We start from the raw sequence: 22,371 nt of genomic DNA on the forward strand, positions 1-22,371 counted from the left end.
CGTAAACACTTGTTATGATGGGTGTGCATTGTTTTTACTACAGGGTTAACAACCGAGTAAGCGATTCTTTTTGCTGACTTTGTAAAGATCTCTTTAAAATCGTCTATGAATGAAAATCATTATATCTAGTTATTAATATTATGAAAATATTTTTCAATTACCTTACATTATAGACGCTTCACGTTCAAAATAATTTTTATAATAGCAGTCTAGGTTATATTTTTTGTACAGATTTAACATTTAAACTGTAAAATATTATTTTATACTGTTTTTTTTATTAGTTTTCATATACATATAAGGTTTTAATAAAATCTTGTACTGTTCGACGAAATGATAGCGTGACATAACAGCGACAAAAACATACCTAAAAAACCTTCTGTTAAACTTTGTTTCCCTGGTACCAATGTTTACGAAATTGTATTCAATTCAATAATAACCCAATAGCATCAATCCATACTTTGAAATATAAACCACTAAAGTTAAAATAGGTTTTTATAACTTATTTTTAATCTGTTCTCATATTTTAAAAATATTTCAAACCCTTAATGCATTTTTTATTATCCTTTCAAATAAGCCAAACGATTAAGACGACTTTTTCTATGATTTTTTTTATTCTATGCTTCCTCCCTATTTCCAAGAAAGCAATAAAGGACGACCCGACTCTCCTATTTTTTCTACACACAGCGTTGCTATCTCTCCCAGTCGAGTCCCGGCCGTATTTCGGGCTACACATGTGACGTACCTCCATAGATCTCCTGCTCGCCTGGTACTCATGTTTACTTATTGTGTAAAATAGTGAAAAAAAATTGTGTGGTGTTTTTTGTGTTTAAAAATTAAATACTGATTCCTATTTAATTAAAATAATTAGGATCGATTATTACCAATAATTATTCAATGTACACGTAAGTATAAATTGATTACTATTTTTTTGCCTAAATTAAATTGCGTACAATTAAGTTTGGTTAAAAGTCCAAAAAACATTTTTCTTATCAATTCATCACATAGGGTGTTTTAATAATGAAAATTATCATTTGATTTGTTTTTTTTTAATATTTTTTGTTCCCATAATATATATCTATGTAATATAATTGAGACAATAAACGCACATTTAGAAAAACAAATCGAATAATAACAATACACACACAGACATTAAATTATATTAATATTGATAACTATCAAATGAACAAAATACGTTAAAATTCCTCTTAATATTGTCGAATGAACTCGAAATACAGAGTTCAATTGACAGGATGTACAAATTAAGTCATAGATTAATTGTCGTATAATGTCTGTGACATTATATTTCATTCATGAAACGAATGTTACACAATTTAAAATGCAGAGAAATTTTGAAGAGTGCGTTTTGTATGTAACTGCAGTAAAATATTTCTTTAGAATTCCTTTCAATGGAGAAGGTAGTGCAAGAAAGTAAGCTGCCTGCAACTGTTTGTATGTCTTTAGACGTTTTTCGTTTAAAATAGTGCAACTACAATCCAAGTCGTGGCGTTTTGAAAGACGTTTTAAGTGTGGTCTATTGTTTCGTACCCGTTTTGTGTGTGTAAACATACAAAAATGGGCGCATACAAAAATAATGTCATTTTCTTTGTTAACGAAGACTAGGTTTTAGTAACTTTTAACAATGTTTCAACTCACTGATTTAATATTCCATCAAGCGTTATTAGAAGAAATTCGTATTCATTACAGTCAGATTCATTTCTTTATTATCAATAACAAAAGTAAATTTTGATTTTTTTATAAATTTTAAAATAATCTTTATCTTTATAAATCATTAAATTCACTGTAATTATATATTATGATAGTAATTATTCATAAGTAATTTTAATAGTTAGTATTTGGATACAAATTTATGCACATCGTTGATTAGGATTCAATTATTTTTCATTTATAAAAGCACATTTTTCAACCACCCGCTTACGTTTTAGATGTTGGTTGTCCAATGATAGGTTAAAAAAGCCTATGTTCATCCTATAGGTTCAAGCTCGCTTAATACTAAATTTCATCAAATCAAATCAAATGGATTCTATCCAGTGGCTTGTCTATGAAAGATCAACAGACAAACAGACATTCGTACTTATAATATGACTATAATTTAAATAAAAACACACCACTACCAATTGGGTAAATTACACACACAGACTAACTCAACATTCACTTAACACTAGATAGAAAAATACAGTATAAAGTAAGTTGTCTTTTATTATGACTTAATCTGTGACAAAAATAAAACATGAACTCCAATATGAGTCGAGTGCATGGAACTATCGTTAAGCCAATTAATCTTTCATGATGGTCGCTCGCTTTAAACAGCTGTTTTAAAAATTAGACGAAATATTTAACGACGCAACATTCTCACAATATCTGAATTATGGAACTAGCGCTTTGTCTGCATATATTGATGTATATGTTATCGTTATATATTCTTTAGATTACAATCTGTCTAGTTAGATTGTAAACTGTCGAAATAGTGTGAACCGTGAAATATGAGTGCAATTTAACGCATTATTTTTCGTTATATTGTAATCTATCGATGAGAAGCGGTCAGCAGGTTGTAATCTAGATTTGAATAAGTCTATACTTATTCAAATCTAGATTAATATAAATACATGAATTGTATAATTTATGTATTTATAATAAGAGAACTTACATTATTTCCGTTTCATACAAGTACAATAAGGGTCTTTTTGAAACTTTGAAATATAAAAAAAACAGCCATATTTGTTAGCCATCTGTGAGAAAAGTTAAAATTTTCCGTTGTAAAGGAACGCTTCTTTATTATAATATACATATTTATACGAAACCTTCCCCACTGAATAACTTTGTTCATTGATAAAAAACCCCAATAAAACCCGTTGCATAGTTCAAAAGATCCAAGCTTAGAGGCGGCAGTACTTTGTTTTAAACTATTTAGAGATATAAAATTCACACCTCACAATTCAAATGGCAGTCTTGATTCAAAAGGAGTGAATCTGCGAAGCGTAACTTCTAATTAGGAAATACTAAATACCTATTAAAACCTCCTCTGGACCCCTACATCATCTGCTGTAAGTTTGATGATGTATATTCATGATGCAATAAAATTGAGCTAGAACGATTTCAATTAAGGCATTATAAAAAAGTATTCTAATAATATATTTGTATGGATTATTGAAAACCGTAAAATTTCACCGTTAGAGCTAATACATGATGAGATGATAATTTTATCAATATTTAAACATTAATCTCAAGCGTGAATATGTACTTAAATACTTTAGCGCTGGAATGTATAAATAGCATTTAGTTTTATGTACCGTGAAATAGCATGATATTTATTTTAACTTCAAAGTACGCTAATTAAGCGCTGAAATCATAAGTCAAAGGATATAGGTTATTCAGTTTACACGGTTCGGTTTGTAAGAGAAATCAAAAGCAAAAAGCGCTTTAAGCGCCTTTGGATTACGCGTGTATTTGAAATTCGCTTTCACTTATCCTTTTCAAATGAAACGAATAAAAAAAAATTCCATTGATGAAAACGTAAAACAAAATTCATAGAGCCGTTAGCATTGAATAAAACCTTTGATCTCTTTAAGCCGTTTTCCCCCTATGTATTAATAAATACCGACAAATAGTTGTGTTTTATAGCCAATTCAATTCAATCTGACAGACGGAAGGGGCCTGTTGAGACCCCCCCATTAGACCTAGTTAGACAAACAGTCCAATGACAAAACACAGCCAGATTGGTTTAAGCATTGATTGATAACACTTTTATAGTTTTTAAATTAGAAATAGCTTTCGGATGTGTTAATGAAAACAAACGATTTGTTTCGATACATATCCCTTCAAAATACCTGTTTAAGTTCAATGTTTGGTACATATTGTTTTAAAATAATAACAAATTCATTCATTTATTACATAATTGCATACTTATTATTTATTTTTTATTTACGAGGTATTAATCTAACAGTTCAAGTAGTTTTTCGTCTTCAACATTTTTGTTCTTCGGCCCCGTAGCAATCTAATGATATAATGTGGTTCCTTGGGGGACCGTTTCTTGGAGAGCTTGGGCAACTAACGCTTCACAAGGAAACTGGAAGTTTACTCTCCTGTGCCTGAATACGACTTAAGGTTATAAAACATCCCAAGTTGGAAAAAAACCTTACAGGGCCAAAAAGTTATTTTTTGATTGCATCCCAGATTTTTGGATTTTGAGTCTCCCACACGTCATTCTGTTACACGTACACAAACAGGTAAAAATTCCTGTGCAGAGTCATCATCATAATTCAATCAATGAATTACATAACGGATAAATTAATTTATGTCCACAGAAAATAAAAATTATACATTGAAATAAAATAGTATATAAATCACATGAATTTGCTACGTTTTTTGCAACTCTGGTTACAAAAAGTTATGATATCTGTTACCGCATAATAGATGACATATACGGTCAATGCTCCTATTAAATTATATAACTTATAACTATACAATACTTTCTTATGCTTTCCGAGACTCGTCAAAGCATATACGTCCGAATTTCAAAATTTATAAGAGTTTGTTGCTGAGAATTTTGAAAAAGAAAATCATAACAGCTTTTTATCGACCCGACCTTAAATTTAAACAAAGGAACTCAAGATTTGCTGCCTTACTAGCCACTAGACGGACGAGACAGTTAGTAAATAGATACAATAACTAAAGTCTGAACATACGAATTATATCATTAACGGTACCTTTATTATGCAGATCCATTCAACGGAATAAGTATTTCAAACATAGTCAAAGCTCGAAGAACTCGCTTTATATAAAATTTGTATTATTTCTAAACCGATTTGGAGATACGCTGTTTTGTTTCGTGTATCCCTTAAATGTTATAATAATTACAGTTAAAAACGTTCCAGTAAAATTACTTACAAGCCCATCATTGTCCTTCAAAAATATTTATAAAAACGGTAGATAATATAAATAGTTTTTTCAGTTCATTTTTCTAGTCACATTACGAACATAAACAAAGAAAACATTAAGGCATATGATTTTTCGTAATTGATTGAAAAAAATTATAGTTTTATACTTTCGATAAAATATTATATTATTTAATTTGTATTTACCGACTTGGACACTAGGTAAGCCTGCTATTAATAATTATACATAACACTTAAATCTCGGAGTTATAGGGCAAAAGAATTTATTATAAGTAAAAGAACTGGTCTTATTGCCTCTACTGGTGACAGGAGGGCTGGTTCCTTGCAAATAAACGTGGTAATTACGCAAGCATCCTTACCATTGAAATCAGTCACCACTTGCACACTACTTATTTTTATTTTTAGTTTGTATATAAGGCCTTAATTTAAATAAGTCTTAAGTAAGTAACTAAAAATAAATGTTACATAATTATATCTATAAATAAATAGTGTCTTAATGTTTTCTGCTTTTTGCACAACGATGTCGTTACGAGCTGTATTATAAAACAAAGTTGATAAAATATAAACAACTTATATAATATAACATGGTACGTTTCATAAGCATATGTCATTGTAAAAAGTAATAATTATTTCGTACTTTATTTTGCTTTGATTTGTTTTGCTGTAGTTTGGTTGTCATAAATAATAATTAAATACATTAACTCCACGCCAAATAATACTAAAATGAAAGTAAATAAGAATTCCATCTGTTTTGCAAAGCAGTTAAAAATAAATAAAATGAATAGCTTGTAATTGTCCCTCTGCCTAAGGCCTCATCTCCCTTTGAGGAGATGTGATTCCGTCTCCCCCAAGTAGCTCCATTATATACCCGTGATTATATTTTATTGAAACCAGATTCGTTTAGATTTCCTCACAATTTTTTCCTTCACCACTAAGCACGAGATTAATAATAAACACTAATTAAGCACATGACATTAAGTGGTGGTGTCTGGACATAAATCTTCAATTATTAAGATGCGTTCTAATATTCGTACCAACTCAACTCAATGAAATAATTTGACGTTATTACATACAACAACAACAGCCTGTAAATTCCCACTGCTGGGCTAAAGGCCTCCTCTCCCTTTGAAGTGAAGGTTTGGAACATATTCCACTACGCTGTTCCAATGCGGGTTGGTAAAATACACATGTGGCAGAATTTCTATGAAATTTGTCACATGCAGGTTTCTTCACGATGTTTTCCTTCACCGCTGAGTACGAGATGAATTATAAAGACAAATTAAGTACATGAATCAGCGGTGCTTGCCTGGGTTTGAACCCGCAATCATCGGTTAAGATGCACGCGTTCTAACCACTAGGCCAACTCGACTCATATATATATATATATATATATTTTATAGAAATAGCAAATATATTAATCATTATTTAGTTAAAATTTACCATCAGGCGCTATTCAAACTAAAACTATTTTCAGTAATAATCGTTATTTTTATTGAGCACGGGTATATATATATGAACATAAACTTTAAACTATATATACCTATAATAAAGAAAAAGAAATACATGCATGCGAGACGTACACAAGAGTACACAGGAGTGTTCAAGTGCATCTTTCATTACCTCACTCTCGTAATCCGATAGAACAGCTAATCACACACGATCGAGTGTTTCAGGCGCGAAACTAATGTCTTTACGAGCTTTCAAAGGTACGAGAGTGTAAACACTGCTTATTTCTAAACTGTCTACTAGTAAAACTGCACGGTCAGAAACACTGAATAGCTTTTAGTGACCCAACACAATTTGTGTATTTTATTAATAATACATCCCTGACTTCCGAACTAGCATGAACCGTCCATCCGAAGTGAATTTTTATTAATTTTTAGTAAGCAATTTAAAAAAGATGCGCGTATTTTTGTATGTGTGAAATATTTGGATGAGATTGTTCATTTTTTTCATTTATCGACAATAGTGCAATTGGAGAAGGCTATGCCCAGCAGTGGACGAACATGGGCTGTTGATTGATTGATCAACAATTAACAGTTTCAGTTTTCATTGCTATAATTAAGCTGATTTAACGACCATAAAGAGCAATCGGAACAATGAGGCAGTTACAATCATTCAAATTATCTTTTAAGACTTGGTGGTAGAGCTTTGTGCAAGCCCGTCTGGGTAGGTACCACCCACTCATCAGTTATTCTACCGCCAAATAACAGTACTCAGTATTGTTGTGTTCCCGTCTGAAGGGTGAGTGAGCCAGTGTAACTACAGGCACAAGGGACATAACATCTTAGTTCCCAAGGTTGGTGGCACATTGACGATTAATTAATTGACGGTTAATATTTCTGCCAGCGTCATTGTCTATGGGCGATGGTGACCACTTACCATCAGGTGGCCCATATGCTCGTCCGCCAACCAATACCATAAAATAAAAAAAAATAATAAATAAAATATTAAGAATTTCTACATACTTTCATTCATTCAGTTCATTTTCTATAAACACTCAATGTGTTCAATTTTTTTGCGACAAAAATATTGAAATTTTTTTTCTTGGTAATATTTTTAAAATCACTATTGTACTAGATTTATGTAAGCAGTTCCCAATTACAGCACATAAGTATATAATTCTCTCTTATAAAATTTAGTCTTTATAGACTAATATGAAAGGATGTGTATGTATGAACTCATTTAATGTATTCTTTTTAATTTAATTTTAAAATAAATAAATAAATAAATATGAGACAACATCACACACATTACTCTGACCCCAATGTAAGTAGCTAAAGCACTCGTGTTGTGGAAAATCAGAGGTAACGACGGTACAACAAACACCCAGACCCAAGACAACATAACTAAACAAACTAATGATAATCTACATCGACTCAGCCGGGAATCGAACCCAGGACCTTGGAGTGGCGTACCCATGAAAACCGGTGTACATACCACTCGACCACGGAGGTCGTCATAATGTTCATCATAAAAAATAAATGGTCATTTTTAATTGCACATCTAGATTGCCTGGAAACGATCGATATTATAGCCATAAGGTGCTGCACTTAACGGCTTTGTACATTCAATAAATAACCGTGTAAATAATAATGTTAATTGGAGGGAAATGTATGCAAATAAATAAATTATATAAACGCTATAAAAAAAAACTCTAACGAAATTTATCCAATGTCCGATATTTATAATGATATTGAATAATGCTATAGTTAACATTGACAATTTAGAAAGAGGTCGTCGCCTCCATTGATAACATCCTGTCGCATCCTGTCACCGAATTGATACACGCATGCGAAATAGTAACTACCAATTTCGTTTAGTACATTTAATTCTAGCCAACCGATTTACTACACAAATATACTTGAGAAAGTAAGCTGTACGAATATTCACATATTACGCGAAATCAGTGTCGCTTCTGACTTTTTGTTTTCAGCCATGAATTTAAATATCGAAGCCCGAGCGAAAACTTATCTTGCAATAAAATACTTTTGCTATTTAGTTTGTAAACACGGCATATATATCTCGGGAACCACTAGACCGATTTTGACGGTACTTTAATTAGCAGAATCTGATGTACTAAGTAGTAACTTAGGTTACAACAACAACTTTTTATTAAATTCAAACGCGCATTAAGTCGTGGGCATAGCTAACCATGTATTTAATGGAACGCTTAAACGCACACTTTCGGCTGGAGCTTTACAAATTGTTACACATTAAGACAATTACGCTTTAGTTTGACGCGCAGTGTCTGACCCTTAAAGCTCAAGTCATTAATTTTATCCCCAACTGTCTGTTTGAGTATAAAAACGTTTAAGTTTTATTTCCTTAAGGCAAGTGTGGGAGAACCTTTATTGCTTCTCTAGTAGTCTAGCACATCTGACAGCTGATGATTACGAATTACGATGAATTTTAATAGTAATTATTGTGCAGGTCACGTCAGAATGATTTTATACATCAAATTAATTATATTCATCTGTGTATACTTATACCATTTTAAAATAATCGTTCGAAATAAGACTACCACAATATATGTGACAATATTTGTTATAAAAACAATTATTAAATGTTCGTAACTTTTCGTAACATCGTATAGTACGACACAACTTAGATGTAGCATCGGCAAAATTCGTAAAATGCTCACAACCGAATTAAGCACGCTATCCCAAATTATCATATTTATTTCTTATTTGAATATGATCTTTACACTAACGTTATAACTTTTAACATCATATGACCTAACATTTGCCAATTTGACACATCGATTTACATGCATTTGCTTTCTCGGGTTGAGCTGACGCCAGAATCTATAGCGACGGATAGCGTCTAATGGCGCGATAGGCAATAATCAATTTTATTGAATTTGCTGATTCTACATCTAAGTTGTGTCGTATTATGTCGTACTAAACTATTGATTATAAATGAACGTGCTCTAAGACATAAATAACTAAATAAGACGGAACGATATAGTTTTATGACGGTGTCGGTATTCGAAACTTTTTATCTTGACACACATTTCGATTTACTAAATATCGGCTTTGTTAATATTTTAAAGTATCATTATAGTATCATTAAACATGGATTTCTTTATTCAATAAATCCTTAAGATAATGAACTACGTGACTTAAATTACAATTCAATATTTGACTACAAATTACCAGTATAATGTTGCTCTCAGCCTAATGACGTTTTAATTTTGTATTCAATCAGAACAATGATATTCTAATAAACAGATATGTTATATCCATACTAAACAACAGAAAAAAGTGTGCCGCGCCGGGGACCGTTTCTTTTAGTTTATTTTTACATTTCTAGATGTTTTAATTACGCAAAACGTAATTATGATGTATTATAACGTATTACTACGTAAAACAACTAAAGGCAAACGTCCCAATTAGGACGTTTGCTAGTCTTCACTTTTTGCGCGTTAATAACATATCTGTTTACTACAACATCATTGAATCAGAACATAAGACCGAGAAAGTAGAAAAGTTTACGCAAAAACGAACAAACAATATATCCTGCTCGTATCTTTAAAGCTAAACCAAAAACCGGTCATGAAAGACCAAATATCGAAACACAAATTGCCGTTATTGTGTGCTGGGAAAACGAAAATCGTAATATTTGCTAGTATTGTATAAATGCAACAAAAGCAGCTTAACTGGCTACTTACGTAGACGTCTGCTTCCGTAGCGTTTATAAAATACATAGTGATGTTAAACGACGCAGTTTTACAAGCTATTTCCGCTGAATAGTGTTTGTACAAGTTTATAATGTAATGTTGTAAAACTGTTTATGGACTGTTCTATTTATATAAGTTTAAAATATTAACAAAAATACATCCCTTTTCATGTTGCTTTCACATCAGCATTCGGGCGGCTTTGCATAAAATTAAACATATTGCTAACTAGTAGTCGCTCGCTTTTTAGAATTATATGTTTATTAAATTTCATCAAATTGAGTTCGTGAAACAGCGACAGACAGACGTACAAACAGAGTTACTTTCACATTTATAATAATTATGGTCTGGATAGTAATTCAAAACATACATAACTAATTGTATTTAACTAATATGACTTAACTTCTAAGTTTTTTTTTAAATATTGAAAAAGAGTAAGTAGTAACCTACTGAGTTTCTTGTTGGTTCTTATCGATAGAATCTACATTCCGAATCGGTGGTATCTTCAATTAATATAATTGTTTCATGACAATTCAAAAGTACTTGTAAAAGCTAACTTAGATAAAGTATATTTTGTTTTTTTTTTAACGATGTTAATCATTAAGGCACGGTAGTTATATACTTCAACCAAGATTATAGTTACCACGAATATAAATATACATATAATTGTATAACGGATTCTGGAGCAGAACTAAAGTTTAGTATTTAAGCATTGTATACACCTTATACATATTTACAATGTACAAGTACATTAACTTATTATTTCATCAAAACAGTAGCACATATAGTATTTTTGAGTAAGTTAAAAGAGTGAATAAAGGTTATATGTAAAAAAAATTACGCAAATTTAAACTTTATTCCTTTACGAATAAGAACAAAGAAGCAATGTTGCAACGATATCCTCAAAGTCATTAGTTTAAAAATCATTTATAATATATTAGACCCTACTAGATCGCTTTTAGGTTGATTTTACGTTGTTCATTATTCGAATGCAGTTAACATACCCGACAAACGAATTAAAAATTTATCTCACTTCCGTCGGATAAAAACTTCAGATATATCAGAAATTTAATGCACTTATATTATTTATTACTTAACACAGTTAAACATTGTAAACATTAATATTAGTCCCCAAATATTAAGTTGCGCTGTATTGAGAAGTTTGGTATCTTTATCAAGTTTATTTGTTACTAGCTTTGGCCGCAGCCTTGTACGCGATTGGATTTCACAAAATAATATTATTGTAGTCCTTATTATATAAGTTATCTTCTAGTGAAAGTCCCGTCAAAATCGGTCCAGCTGTTTCAGAGATTAGCCGGAATAAACAGACAGACAGTCATACAAAAATTGAAAAAAATATTTTTTTGGTATATGTACCGTATGCACATACATACATATATACCATACATATGCACTGGGTAAAAGGCTATTTAAATATTACAAACGAACACTCCAATTTTACTATATGTATAGATTAATATTATACAGTGCTAAAAAAGTAGTCAACGGTTATAAGCAGTGCCTGAGAAAGATCAAAGGACGCTCTGGAAGCTGGACACTTGCTGGCTAGTCTAACATAAAAGGTCGCCGATTACATGTCCAACCCCTGCGTCTATATTTAAGGCCGGCACTGATGTTACAAAAGATTTTTAACTACCTTCTATATTAGGGACAATTCACATTTACCTATGTCATATAGAGTGCAGGATCATGTAAAAGATAGAGCTTTCGGTTAGTATTCGTTTATGAATAGTGTACACAAAATATATTTTTATTTGATTATTAAATTTGAACTTTTGATTAATGTTATTGAGTAAATAACTATATAGTCCTATACTACATTCTGAACCGGTGGTAAAGTATCTAAATCGGTTCGATAGTTTCTCAATTATATTAAACCTTAAAGTTAAGGCCTTAATGCTATAGCATTAATATTAAGGCCTGTGTGTCCACCCACTTCACGATAACTGCAGATTGTAGGCTTTAATCGTTATTTAAATAAACAGAACAAAATTTGAAATGAAAAAAAGAACTCCCATTACAATTTGAATTTGGAAGAAGAAATAATAAAAACTATTTTTACAATTGATTAAGACCTCGTAGGATTATTTAATAGAACCTAAAGTTATATCATACCACTCACACACGAGGTCAACTAACTCAGGATGAGGGGTCTTAATTGTCCCCAACCGTTGTCATATCAGTTCATATACTCTTGTGTCGTAACTCGTAACTGACACAGTTATTAACTGGCATTATACGAACAATTGTTACAATTTTAACGTCTATCATTCGAGTTTTACTTTTTAATGCATAAAAGAAAGCCTAGTTCAATTAAGAAAGTGAGTGTTTATAGTACGGGTAATACGTTGATGTTATTTATTAATAAAATAATATAAAATTTCAGCTGAAAATATGTAAAAAGGGTGGAGTGAAGACGAAATGGATGGAAAACGAATCGAGTGAAAATGCTTTCAAATAAAACATGGAAAAGAACTTCAAAAACAATATGGTGTGTTGTGACAATTGTGGTGACGTTGGTGGTGACGGAGGTGGTAGCTTTGAGTGGACCGAATGTATGCATGGTGCAGCAGAAGTAAGTTATATATTAATAAATACCACACAAAAACAAAAAGTAAAAGCTTACGATGTCGTCTTTTAAAGTATTAAAATAATCTCCTTCATAAAAATTTAAAATGACTGCCTGATACAGCTCTGATATTAACCGATGGGTCAAATTTTATTTAACACGTAACATTATTTTGGTTTTAAAAATCAAGTCATCAAAATTATGATTTCTTTGTAATATTTACTTTATTATCTTTTATGTTGATATGCTTTAAGAAATAAGTAAAAATAATTTAAAAAAACATTTAACTGAATTTAACAAAAATAAACGCTGTGAATCATAAACTCTTAAAAATGAACTTCATCTGAAAACAGCAAACAGTCCTCCTTTTCTAAATACATACAATAATAAGAAACAATAAAAGAGTTTACCTACTGTAAATAAAACACTTACGTAATTGCATATATGTATAAGCCGCGTCAGTTCAACCCGAGAAAGCAAGTGCATGTAAATAGAAATGTCAAATAGGCTATTTGACAATGCGAAAAATAAATTGTGAATTATTGTAATAAGTGTATATTATGAGTTTAAAAATGTTGAAAATAATACTTAATTCAAAAATCCATAAATAAAAATGCAAATTTTCATACGTTTGTCACGTGACACAAAACGCTCCTGATTGGCCGGGCTTATGGTGAAGTCACTTTCTTCCAAACTTTGCTTTTCTACTATATGTACCACAGATTAAAATACAGGAAAGTGACGTCACTGACCCCATTGCAGCGTCATATTGTCCAAGTAGCCTTTTTGCGAGCTGTTTAAATATGGATTTTTTAATATGAAATTTTTCGCCAAATATGTACTAGAAATAAAAAACTCAACTTTTAATGGTTCCTTAACTTCTACTAAATAATATAAAATGGATTTTAAAAACCAGTCAAATTGCCTGTTGACGAATATTACAAGTTATTACGTTTGTGTAAAGATCATATTGACATGAATAAATATTGATAATTTGGGATAGCGTACTTAATTCGGATGCGATCAGCTTTACGAATTTTGCCGATGGTACATCTAAATTGTGTCGTACTATACACGTTTGTATATGCTACACAACAGACTCGCTTACTCGGCTTCTGATTACAGATACAACATCACGAAACGTGTGAAGTACCGTGCGCCGATGTCCGTCAGAACTTACGAGTGGTGCTTCTCCATGCCACCTAGGTGCTCCAAGTGGAGTACTGAGATGCGCGACCTCACTAGACTTGAGGTACATCACTAACTCACATAGAAGGAAAATGGTTTATTCAGAAGTAACTTATTTTTAAAACGCTTCAAATTAAGGTGTTATATATATGTATATTTACTTTGAGGTCATTTACCTATATAATTTTGAATTGTACAGATTCTAGAATATAACATATCTTTTATATAAATACTAGGAATCGCTCACGGTTTCGCTCGTTTATAAGGGGGTTGGTTGTCATGTGTTAGGCAAAAACGTAGCGTATGTCCTTCTTAGACGTTCGAATTTGCTTCACAACAAATTTTATCAAATTCGGGTCATTGGTTTAATCGTGAAATAGCGACAAACAGACAGAATAACTTTCATTTTTTTTTTTTAATGAATCAGTTAATAAATAAATAAGAGACAACATCACATACATTACTCTGATCCCAATGTAAGTAACTAAAGCACTTGGGTTATGGAAAATCGGAAGTAACGACGGTACCACAAACACCCAGACCCAAGACGACATAGAAAACTAATGATAATCTACATCGACTCAGCGGGGAATCGAACCCAGGGCCTCAGAGTGGCGTATCCATGAAAACCGGTGTTCACACCACTCGACCACGGAGGTCGTCATATTTATAATATTAGTATTGATTAATTGCTTAATAAGTACACGACTTCTAAATTACATCGTAATTAAACAGTCCAGTTGGCGCGGTTGACACTTTTTAATCTTGAACATCAAACCTACTTTATCTGTTCAAACCCGTTCGCGTAGGTACTGAAAATTCATAACGTATAAAAAAATGTTACGTAATAGTATAAGGAGTAACTGGTAGTGGAATACAATCCAAACGTTTACAAGACGTGGTCTAAGACCAGCAATGGATTGGAGATAATATCTGTCAATAATGGAATTATTAAAATAATTTTCACAATAACACTTAAAACAACATAAACTGTAGTTTATTTAATATTACACGCTTTGGAACCACATTGATTATGGTTCACAAAGCCTTGAGAAAATGTAAGGCAGTCTATCTTAATAGCTGTTTATTAATATTAGACAGAAAATAGCTACGAACTGCGAAATAAATAAAAGTATAGAGGAAAACCTATGGAAGAAGGTCATAGTCACGATAATATAATCATTGTAACTAATATGTATATTTATGATTTAAAAGAAAATATGTTATAACATAAAGTTTACCTGTAGTGACTGAATATTATAGAAGAATTCTGTGCCTGTTTTATGAACGCGAACAAATAAAAAAACTAGCATTTTTTTCATATACATTTCACCAATTGACGAAAGAAAATTTAGATGTAAATTGACTGAAATATAACAATGACTATTGAACTTACAGTTATCACTATTCGTTACGATAAAATTTACACGCAGATCCTAGAGGTATTGTGTCGTGTACAGAATCAGAATTTTGCCATATTACGACAAACACATTTCTTTAAATTTTTTGCGTTAGATATTTATTGAGAAACAACCTTATAGATTACAACGTTGTAATGTGACTAAAGAGCAGTAATGTTAGTTAAAGAAAATAACATGGAATTGGAATAGTTTAATAAATATTCGTTAAAGTAGTTAGTATTTTGACGACCTCTGTGGTTGAGTCGTGTGTACACCGGTTTTCATGGGTACGCCACTCTGAGGTCCCGGGTTCGATTCCCGAATCAATGTAGCTATGTTTATTAGTTTTCTATATCGTCTTGGGTCTGGGTGTTTGTGGTACCTTGGTTACTTCTGATTTTCCATAATACAAGTGCTTTAGCTACTTATATTGGGATCAAAGTAATGTATGTGATGTTGTCTAATATTTATGATATTTATTTATTATTTATTAAAGTAAACTTGATCTACAGTGTAAGATAAAATCATCAAGACTGAGTCGGGTCGCTCTTTTTATTTCACCGATATTAGAGCTCTTCGATGCAAGCAATTTTAACTAAAATTTTCAATACAATAGTAACTATGTCTGTTGACTGTCACGATTATATCTTAGAACCGATAAAGCAAGTTTGAATTCCAAGAAAGGACACAGGGATTTTATGCCTTACACCTGACGACCCTAAAACTGAAGGAGAGCCGCGGGTGACAACTAGTTACTAATAAATGCATGAAGGTTTCTCACATAGTGTCATCGTAATAATAGGCGTTCGAATCGTATAAAGCATTGCGAATTGCAATACATGCCAGCCAAGAATTAAGTAGATAAAATATGACATCATGTATAATTATTTAAATCAGATATTATAAATGCAATTGTAATTCTGTTCTTCTGCTTGTTAACTCATGATGACTTAACCACTGAACCAATTGATGGATAAGAAATACCGGATTATATATTTTTATTGCAATTAATTCATTGTCGTTGATTCGAAAAAAAAAATCCTCCCAATTTCATTACCTTTTAATATTTTCCGCCCTTACACTAATTCTGCTTAAGTCTGGTATTAATCCAACTCTGTTGATTATATTACATACATATATAATTGTATTTAACTACCTGCCTGCAATGACATGATGATGACGTTCTATGTGAAGACGCAACGCGACCAAAATTGGTGAAGGTGACATCAATACTTGTTGATTTCCAGGCAGAATATATTACAGATATTTAACAAACATGACTTTGAATTTTTAAATGTTGGAAATAACTAATGAAGTTCTTGCCAGTTCTTCTGGGTTGAATCTACATTCCGAACCGATGGTAGCTTCACTTAATATTTTTTGTTAAATTACGGTTCAAAAGTGTTTGTAAAAGCCTAATTTGAATTGGATGCACACCAAGTAAAATGGTCGTGAATAAAGTAAAGGAGAACTATTTTTGTTTTACTAATATACTATTTTTATTTTTTTTTTCAGACTGAAGTACGCACTGCAGAAGTGGCAGTTTGCTGTCCAGGTTATAAGATGAAGGACGTTTCTTGTGTACCGATCTGCCCCAATGGAAAAACCGGACATGGGTGTACCCAGGGTACATTTAAAACACAAACATTTCGTTTACACTATCCATTATTAGATTCCGTTTCAAAGGCCTTTTGTTTCCTTTTTATTTGATGGGTATTTTTTTAAATAATTATTTTTATATCGAATGCAAATTGCAATATAACTTATATAAAATCAAAATACATCAAAGTTATTGAATTCTGGATCAATTACTCTTCACATTTTTATTTTTCATTTGTAAAAAATTGAAGGACGCGCTTATGTCCTGCATAAAAGCTACTCTCTTTAAATACAATACAAATTACTAAATACTATACAAAAACAAAATGAAAATATATATATTATACATCAGTTTCGGCTCTATAACAACCCTTCCTTGAATACAATAGCTTTTGACCACCTAGAAACGTGTACAATCCAATAAACATTATACCCAAATATTGAAAGTTCATTGAACCCTAATCATGAGTCTGCAAAATTAAATTAAAGTATATCATTGAACGTTTAATTTTTCAGATTGTCCTCCAAACAAATGGGGACCGAATTGCGTAAACAATTGCTCTGAATGTCTTAACGGTGAATGCTCACCGACTACTGGGGAATGCGATTGTGAGGACGGATGGCAAGGTGAGAGGTGGGTTCCCACTTTGGTATATAATAACAACACCACACAGTCAAATCTTACAGTCATTATTACAAATAAATAATAACAGTATAATTACGAAATCGGTAACACGTAATCGATCTCTAGGGGATCAATAGACTTCGTAATTCGTCTGTGTGATAATTCAAAATAATGTATTTATATTGTCTTTATAGCATATGATTTGATGTAGATGATAGGAACTGTAGCACATCAACTTCCATACAGTTTCCATACTTGTCGTGTAATTCGAAAAAATCGTTGTAAGTTATGTGTGTAGAAATATTTGTTATAAATGGAAATCTGTATGTGATAGCAACAACTACTTCCAATTATAAATATCTAATTTTATTGATCAATCAAGTTCAATATATACTTCACATTCAAAAACCATTACAAAAAATCATATCACATGTAAAACTACCACTAGTTCGGAATGTAGATTATATTAAAAATATAATTTAGTAGTTACACTTTTCCAGCATTTGAAGTACAAAGTTACATTTGTTAAAAAAAAATGTTTTTATATAATATATCCTTTTTGTTATAATGTCAATAATTAAAATAATATAAATTTAAATCGTTAACACAGAAACTTGATAGTAACCAATATTATGTTTTAAAAACTATGTTTCAATCCCATACTCATTAATAATTGTTTCCTTTACAGTTGTCAAGTCAGCATGTCTACAATTGCAGTACCACCCGCTTTGATGGAGAAATTACTAACAACTACTAAGTCTTCCGTTAAAACGTTTGCAACTACTGTATCAACACCCAGTACACCAACAACTAGTATTGCCATAATATCAGAAATACCCACAACTCCTCCCACCCCTCCAACAACAACAACAATTACACTGCCTACCTCGAAGTCGACAACAAAAAATACTAAAACTACAGCGACAACATTACCAACTTTGCTTTTAAAAACTACCCCAGTCCCTGTGGAAGTCAGTTTGATTACACAACTCACTACCACAAGTATGACAGCTGAACTACCAAATAAAACTGTAGTTAATTTCATCTACAATAGAACAGAAACTCCGATAGAAGGTACGTCAATTAACTTCTATACTGAGCATGAATCTTCGACAATGATGAAAATACCAATAACAGCTACATCTCCTACGACTCCTTTAAGCTCTCCTACTATTCCTAGTACTACTATTGCTCCGTCAACTACAACTACCACGTCAACTACGACAACAACAACTTCTACCACCAATTCTAGCACAACCGTATCTAAAATAACGACAATTTTAACGACGCAAAATGAAACAACAAAAAATTACAGCAGTACAAGAGAACGAGAAAGCACTACAAAAACTCACTCCACCACGATCAAGTTTAAACCAAAGGAGATATGGATAAGACCAACACAAAAAGGTGAACCAACGTTTATTGAAAATAAAATAAAAAATAATCATGAACTATTAAATACAAAAGTCAAGAGTGCAACTAATAAGAATGAAGCTATTTCAGAAAATACAACACCAAGAACTATTATTGTATCTATTATACCTACATCAGTATCACATGCAACATTCAAAAAGATAGCATTAACGACTGCATCGTATTTGTCAAAGAAAACAAATATTTCATTAATATTCCATAACAAAACTGAACAAGGCTTCACTAAATCTATGACGTCACAAGTATCAACCGTCACTCCGTTTACAATAAAAGTACTATCAACAATCAATGCAAAAACGTTGGGCTCTCCGAAAACAACAGCTAACTTACCACAAAGTAATACAACTCGGAAAAGCATAGCATCCACGTCAAAGAAAATACTTTTAAATACAACCATTACTGATAAACAAACTTCTGTAACAAAGGCAATTATGAATACAACCACAGCAAACGATAGAACAACTAACAGCATGCCGAGCACGACGAATGGAGATATTAAAAAACTCAATTCTTCTACCTCTTTAACAATTAAACTTTCAACTAACAAGCAAAGTGTACATACAAATATGTCACACGATATAACAACTCTACCTTCAATAAGTAAAACACCAAAACTGATATTTGCAAAGGACGAAGGGAAAAATAAAACTGTTCTTTCACATACAAATGTGACAAAAGAACTACCTAAAATAAAATTAACAGAAAAACCGATTAAAGTTTACATAAAACCAGTGAAGGCTAACGTTACTAAAACGAATTTTACAAAAATGTTTAACGCTAATAAAATAACAACTCAGGAGCCACCTGAAGATGAAACTTTTCATATTTTAACAGAACCTGAACACATCACCTCCGTTATGAGTGAAAAAGATAAGGATCACACGTCGATGGATCTGATATCAGTGATAAGTATAGCTGGCGGTGTGATGATGGCCGTCATCACTGTAGCGATCGTCATTGTGATGATAGAGAGGTGTAAGAGACCTAGATACGATGATGTGAGAAAAATGAATGACATAAGAATGCAAGGTATGATTGATAACAATGATGTACCTCCTCCGTACGTAAGAAGCATATTCCATACCCCATTACCAGGTAAGTAGTTGATTTTCTGATACACTGTACTATTTATATTGAAAAGACGTCTTCAAATAAACGGTAATGATTAAATTTCAACAAGACCTGTTTAGAATGCTTATAATTTCTCTCGTTCCAAGAGGAATAAAGTACATCCTGTCTTTTTACAATCAAAAGTCACAATTCAATGACAAATTCAAAAATATCATTTTCTCTACAGTTATTTATAAATATGTCAAACCAAAAAGTATACATTACATTTATATTATATGATTGAATATAACTCGTCCAGTTAGAAGCTATACAATTTTTAATAATTATGTATTTATAAATATGTTTTGTTAAATAATTGATAGGCTTAAACTACATATAGTCTATGTAGTATCAATTAAATAATTCATACATATTTGCCAATTAATTGCCGATACATTATATAATTACATCTGTTTTTGTTTGTCTTACGTAACGTATATATACAAAATATAAATAGTGTATAAAAGTAATTAATTTCGACATCTTATTTTAGTAATATAACTACTAACGTTTGTAATACAAAATTTCACCGCATCATGCATCGGCCCATTAGCTCAGTTGGTTAGAGCGTCGTGCTAATAACGCGAAGGTCGCGGGTTCGATCCCCTCATGGGCCAATATATTTTTCTTTTTAATAATAATGATTTTTTTTAGATCCCCCACATTTGGACAAATGTCATTACCAACCGATTTCGACTTTGGACAGAAATTTAAAACAATTTATGAGGCCTGTTGTCGTGCAAACCATTTCACCGGTTATGCTTGAAAATTTTAGGGGTAAGAACAATTTATTACTGTACCATGAACATGAAGAATTTTGTATATACAATATTCAAATCATATTATTATTATTATTTCAGGGATTTTAGAATGCCACTATGATCACTTGCCGCGAAGAAGCCACGATTTCGGTACAATGCCAACACGATGCTCAGTAACGCCATCTATGAGATGTGACGATGAACTACTAAGGCAACGCCCACTGTCGGTCGCCGACTACACTATTGAAGCTTTGAAATGCGAGGCAAAACTTGACGTTATAGACAATACGACTTCCGAACCTTTGTATGCCGAAATACCTTGCTGGCGACCGCCTTCTGAACATGCAATAGCTGTGGTTAATCTAAACGGAGAAGCAGTAACCGAATTATGACCGCATTATAGTTTCAAATAAGAACCTAGTGTCCTCGAATGTCGATAGATGGCGTTGTTTAAGATAGATTTTAGAAAAATTTAAATTTTAGCGTAAATTAATTATTAATTGTCATTTGTTGTGCCAAAGACTAGAGTTGAGTGAATAACAATTATTATACATGTCTAATGATATAGGAATTATCTTAAGATTGATTTGAAAATAAATGATTACGAATTAAGATTTTTTTTTAATAATAGACTTGGTTTTTATTAATAATGACTTTGTAATATTTATTTTTATAGTAATTAATCAATAACACCTTGTTCCATTTATATTGTACTTAATTAAATTTGATAATCGCTTAGAGCTTACCTGCATGTCAGGTAGCTATATGAAGCCTATCTAGGTACTTTAATGCTTTATAAAGGGAAAGCGACTCTGGCCTTCCCTAGGTCAAAATGATATGAAGGACAATGTCTTCATTTTTTTGTTAGTATATATAACACACGTAACAGAAATTAACTGTACTTCTGGCCTCCTCACCCCTCGAGGAAATTTTTTGTATCTTAATTATTATTTAATTATAATTTGGATTATAAATACAAATCACAAAACACAGAGGTAGCAAAGTTTGAACCCAAAATCTTCAATCGTGATTTACTTATTCTTGACAACTGACAAAAATGTATAGCAGATCAATTCAAAAATACGATTCATGTAGACTTATACAAAGAGTTTTGTGTCGTCATATTACAATATTGAATTAAATGTGACGATACCCTATACTCGACATATAGAGTCAATTGCCTTGTTTATTTAGAAAATAAACAAACCATCTTTTCATATCCGTGAGGATAAAATACACAGTCGAACAGGAAATTTTAGAAAATTTCATACCATAATAATATATTACAGAGAATTATACCGTGTTTGTGCGATTTAGCAAGATTCGTGGAAAATGATAACGCGGTCCAAGGTCGGGTTGCGTGGGCATCCAGTGTTATCACAGTTTCCGTCTATAACAGTTGCATTCGGATAAATAGAGACCTCTCGCGAGATTAAAATATAATACGAGAAAGATAATGATGACTATTAATTTTATCGATAGAAATTATTTAATTATTTCAAAATTAATCCGTACTAAATAGGATTTTAAACTAACATGGTTATTTTTATTATTAAAGTTATTAATTTCGGG

At 31.7% G+C, this 22,371-nt stretch overlaps 1 protein-coding gene and 1 non-coding gene across 5 annotated transcripts; both read left to right on the plus strand.

Annotated features, from left to right (window-relative positions):
• The first annotated feature begins 714 nt into the window (after nucleotides 1–714).
• On the plus strand, nucleotides 715–21,399 carry LOC124532603 (cell wall protein DAN4-like). 4 transcript variants are annotated; one of them, XM_047107586.1, is made up of 8 exons: nucleotides 715–902; nucleotides 12,500–12,688; nucleotides 13,808–13,934; nucleotides 16,786–16,897; nucleotides 17,386–17,503; nucleotides 18,183–20,023; nucleotides 20,693–20,815; nucleotides 20,899–21,399. In XM_047107586.1, exons 2-8 carry the CDS (start codon nucleotides 12,561–12,563, stop codon nucleotides 21,189–21,191), a joined length of 2,742 nt encoding a protein of 913 aa, XP_046963542.1. In that variant the 5' UTR covers nucleotides 715–902; nucleotides 12,500–12,560; the 3' UTR covers nucleotides 21,192–21,399. The 4 variants fall into 4 exon arrangements, with proteins under 4 accessions (XP_046963542.1, XP_046963543.1, XP_046963544.1 ...); XM_047107587.1 differs by lacking the exon at nucleotides 715–902 and adding an exon at nucleotides 12,305–12,434; XM_047107588.1 differs by lacking the exons at nucleotides 715–902; nucleotides 12,500–12,688; nucleotides 13,808–13,934 and having other exon boundaries at nucleotides 16,799–16,897; nucleotides 17,386–17,496.
• Nucleotides 20,582–20,655, plus strand: Trnai-aau. The gene has a single exon. It is a non-coding gene; the product is annotated as a tRNA-Ile (tRNA).
• Nucleotides 21,400–22,371: the final 972 nt, after the last annotated feature.

The sequence above is a fragment of the Vanessa cardui genome, chromosome 9 (assembly GCF_905220365.1).
Source record: "Vanessa cardui chromosome 9, ilVanCard2.1, whole genome shotgun sequence".
Lineage (NCBI taxonomy): Eukaryota > Metazoa > Arthropoda > Insecta > Lepidoptera > Nymphalidae > Vanessa > Vanessa cardui.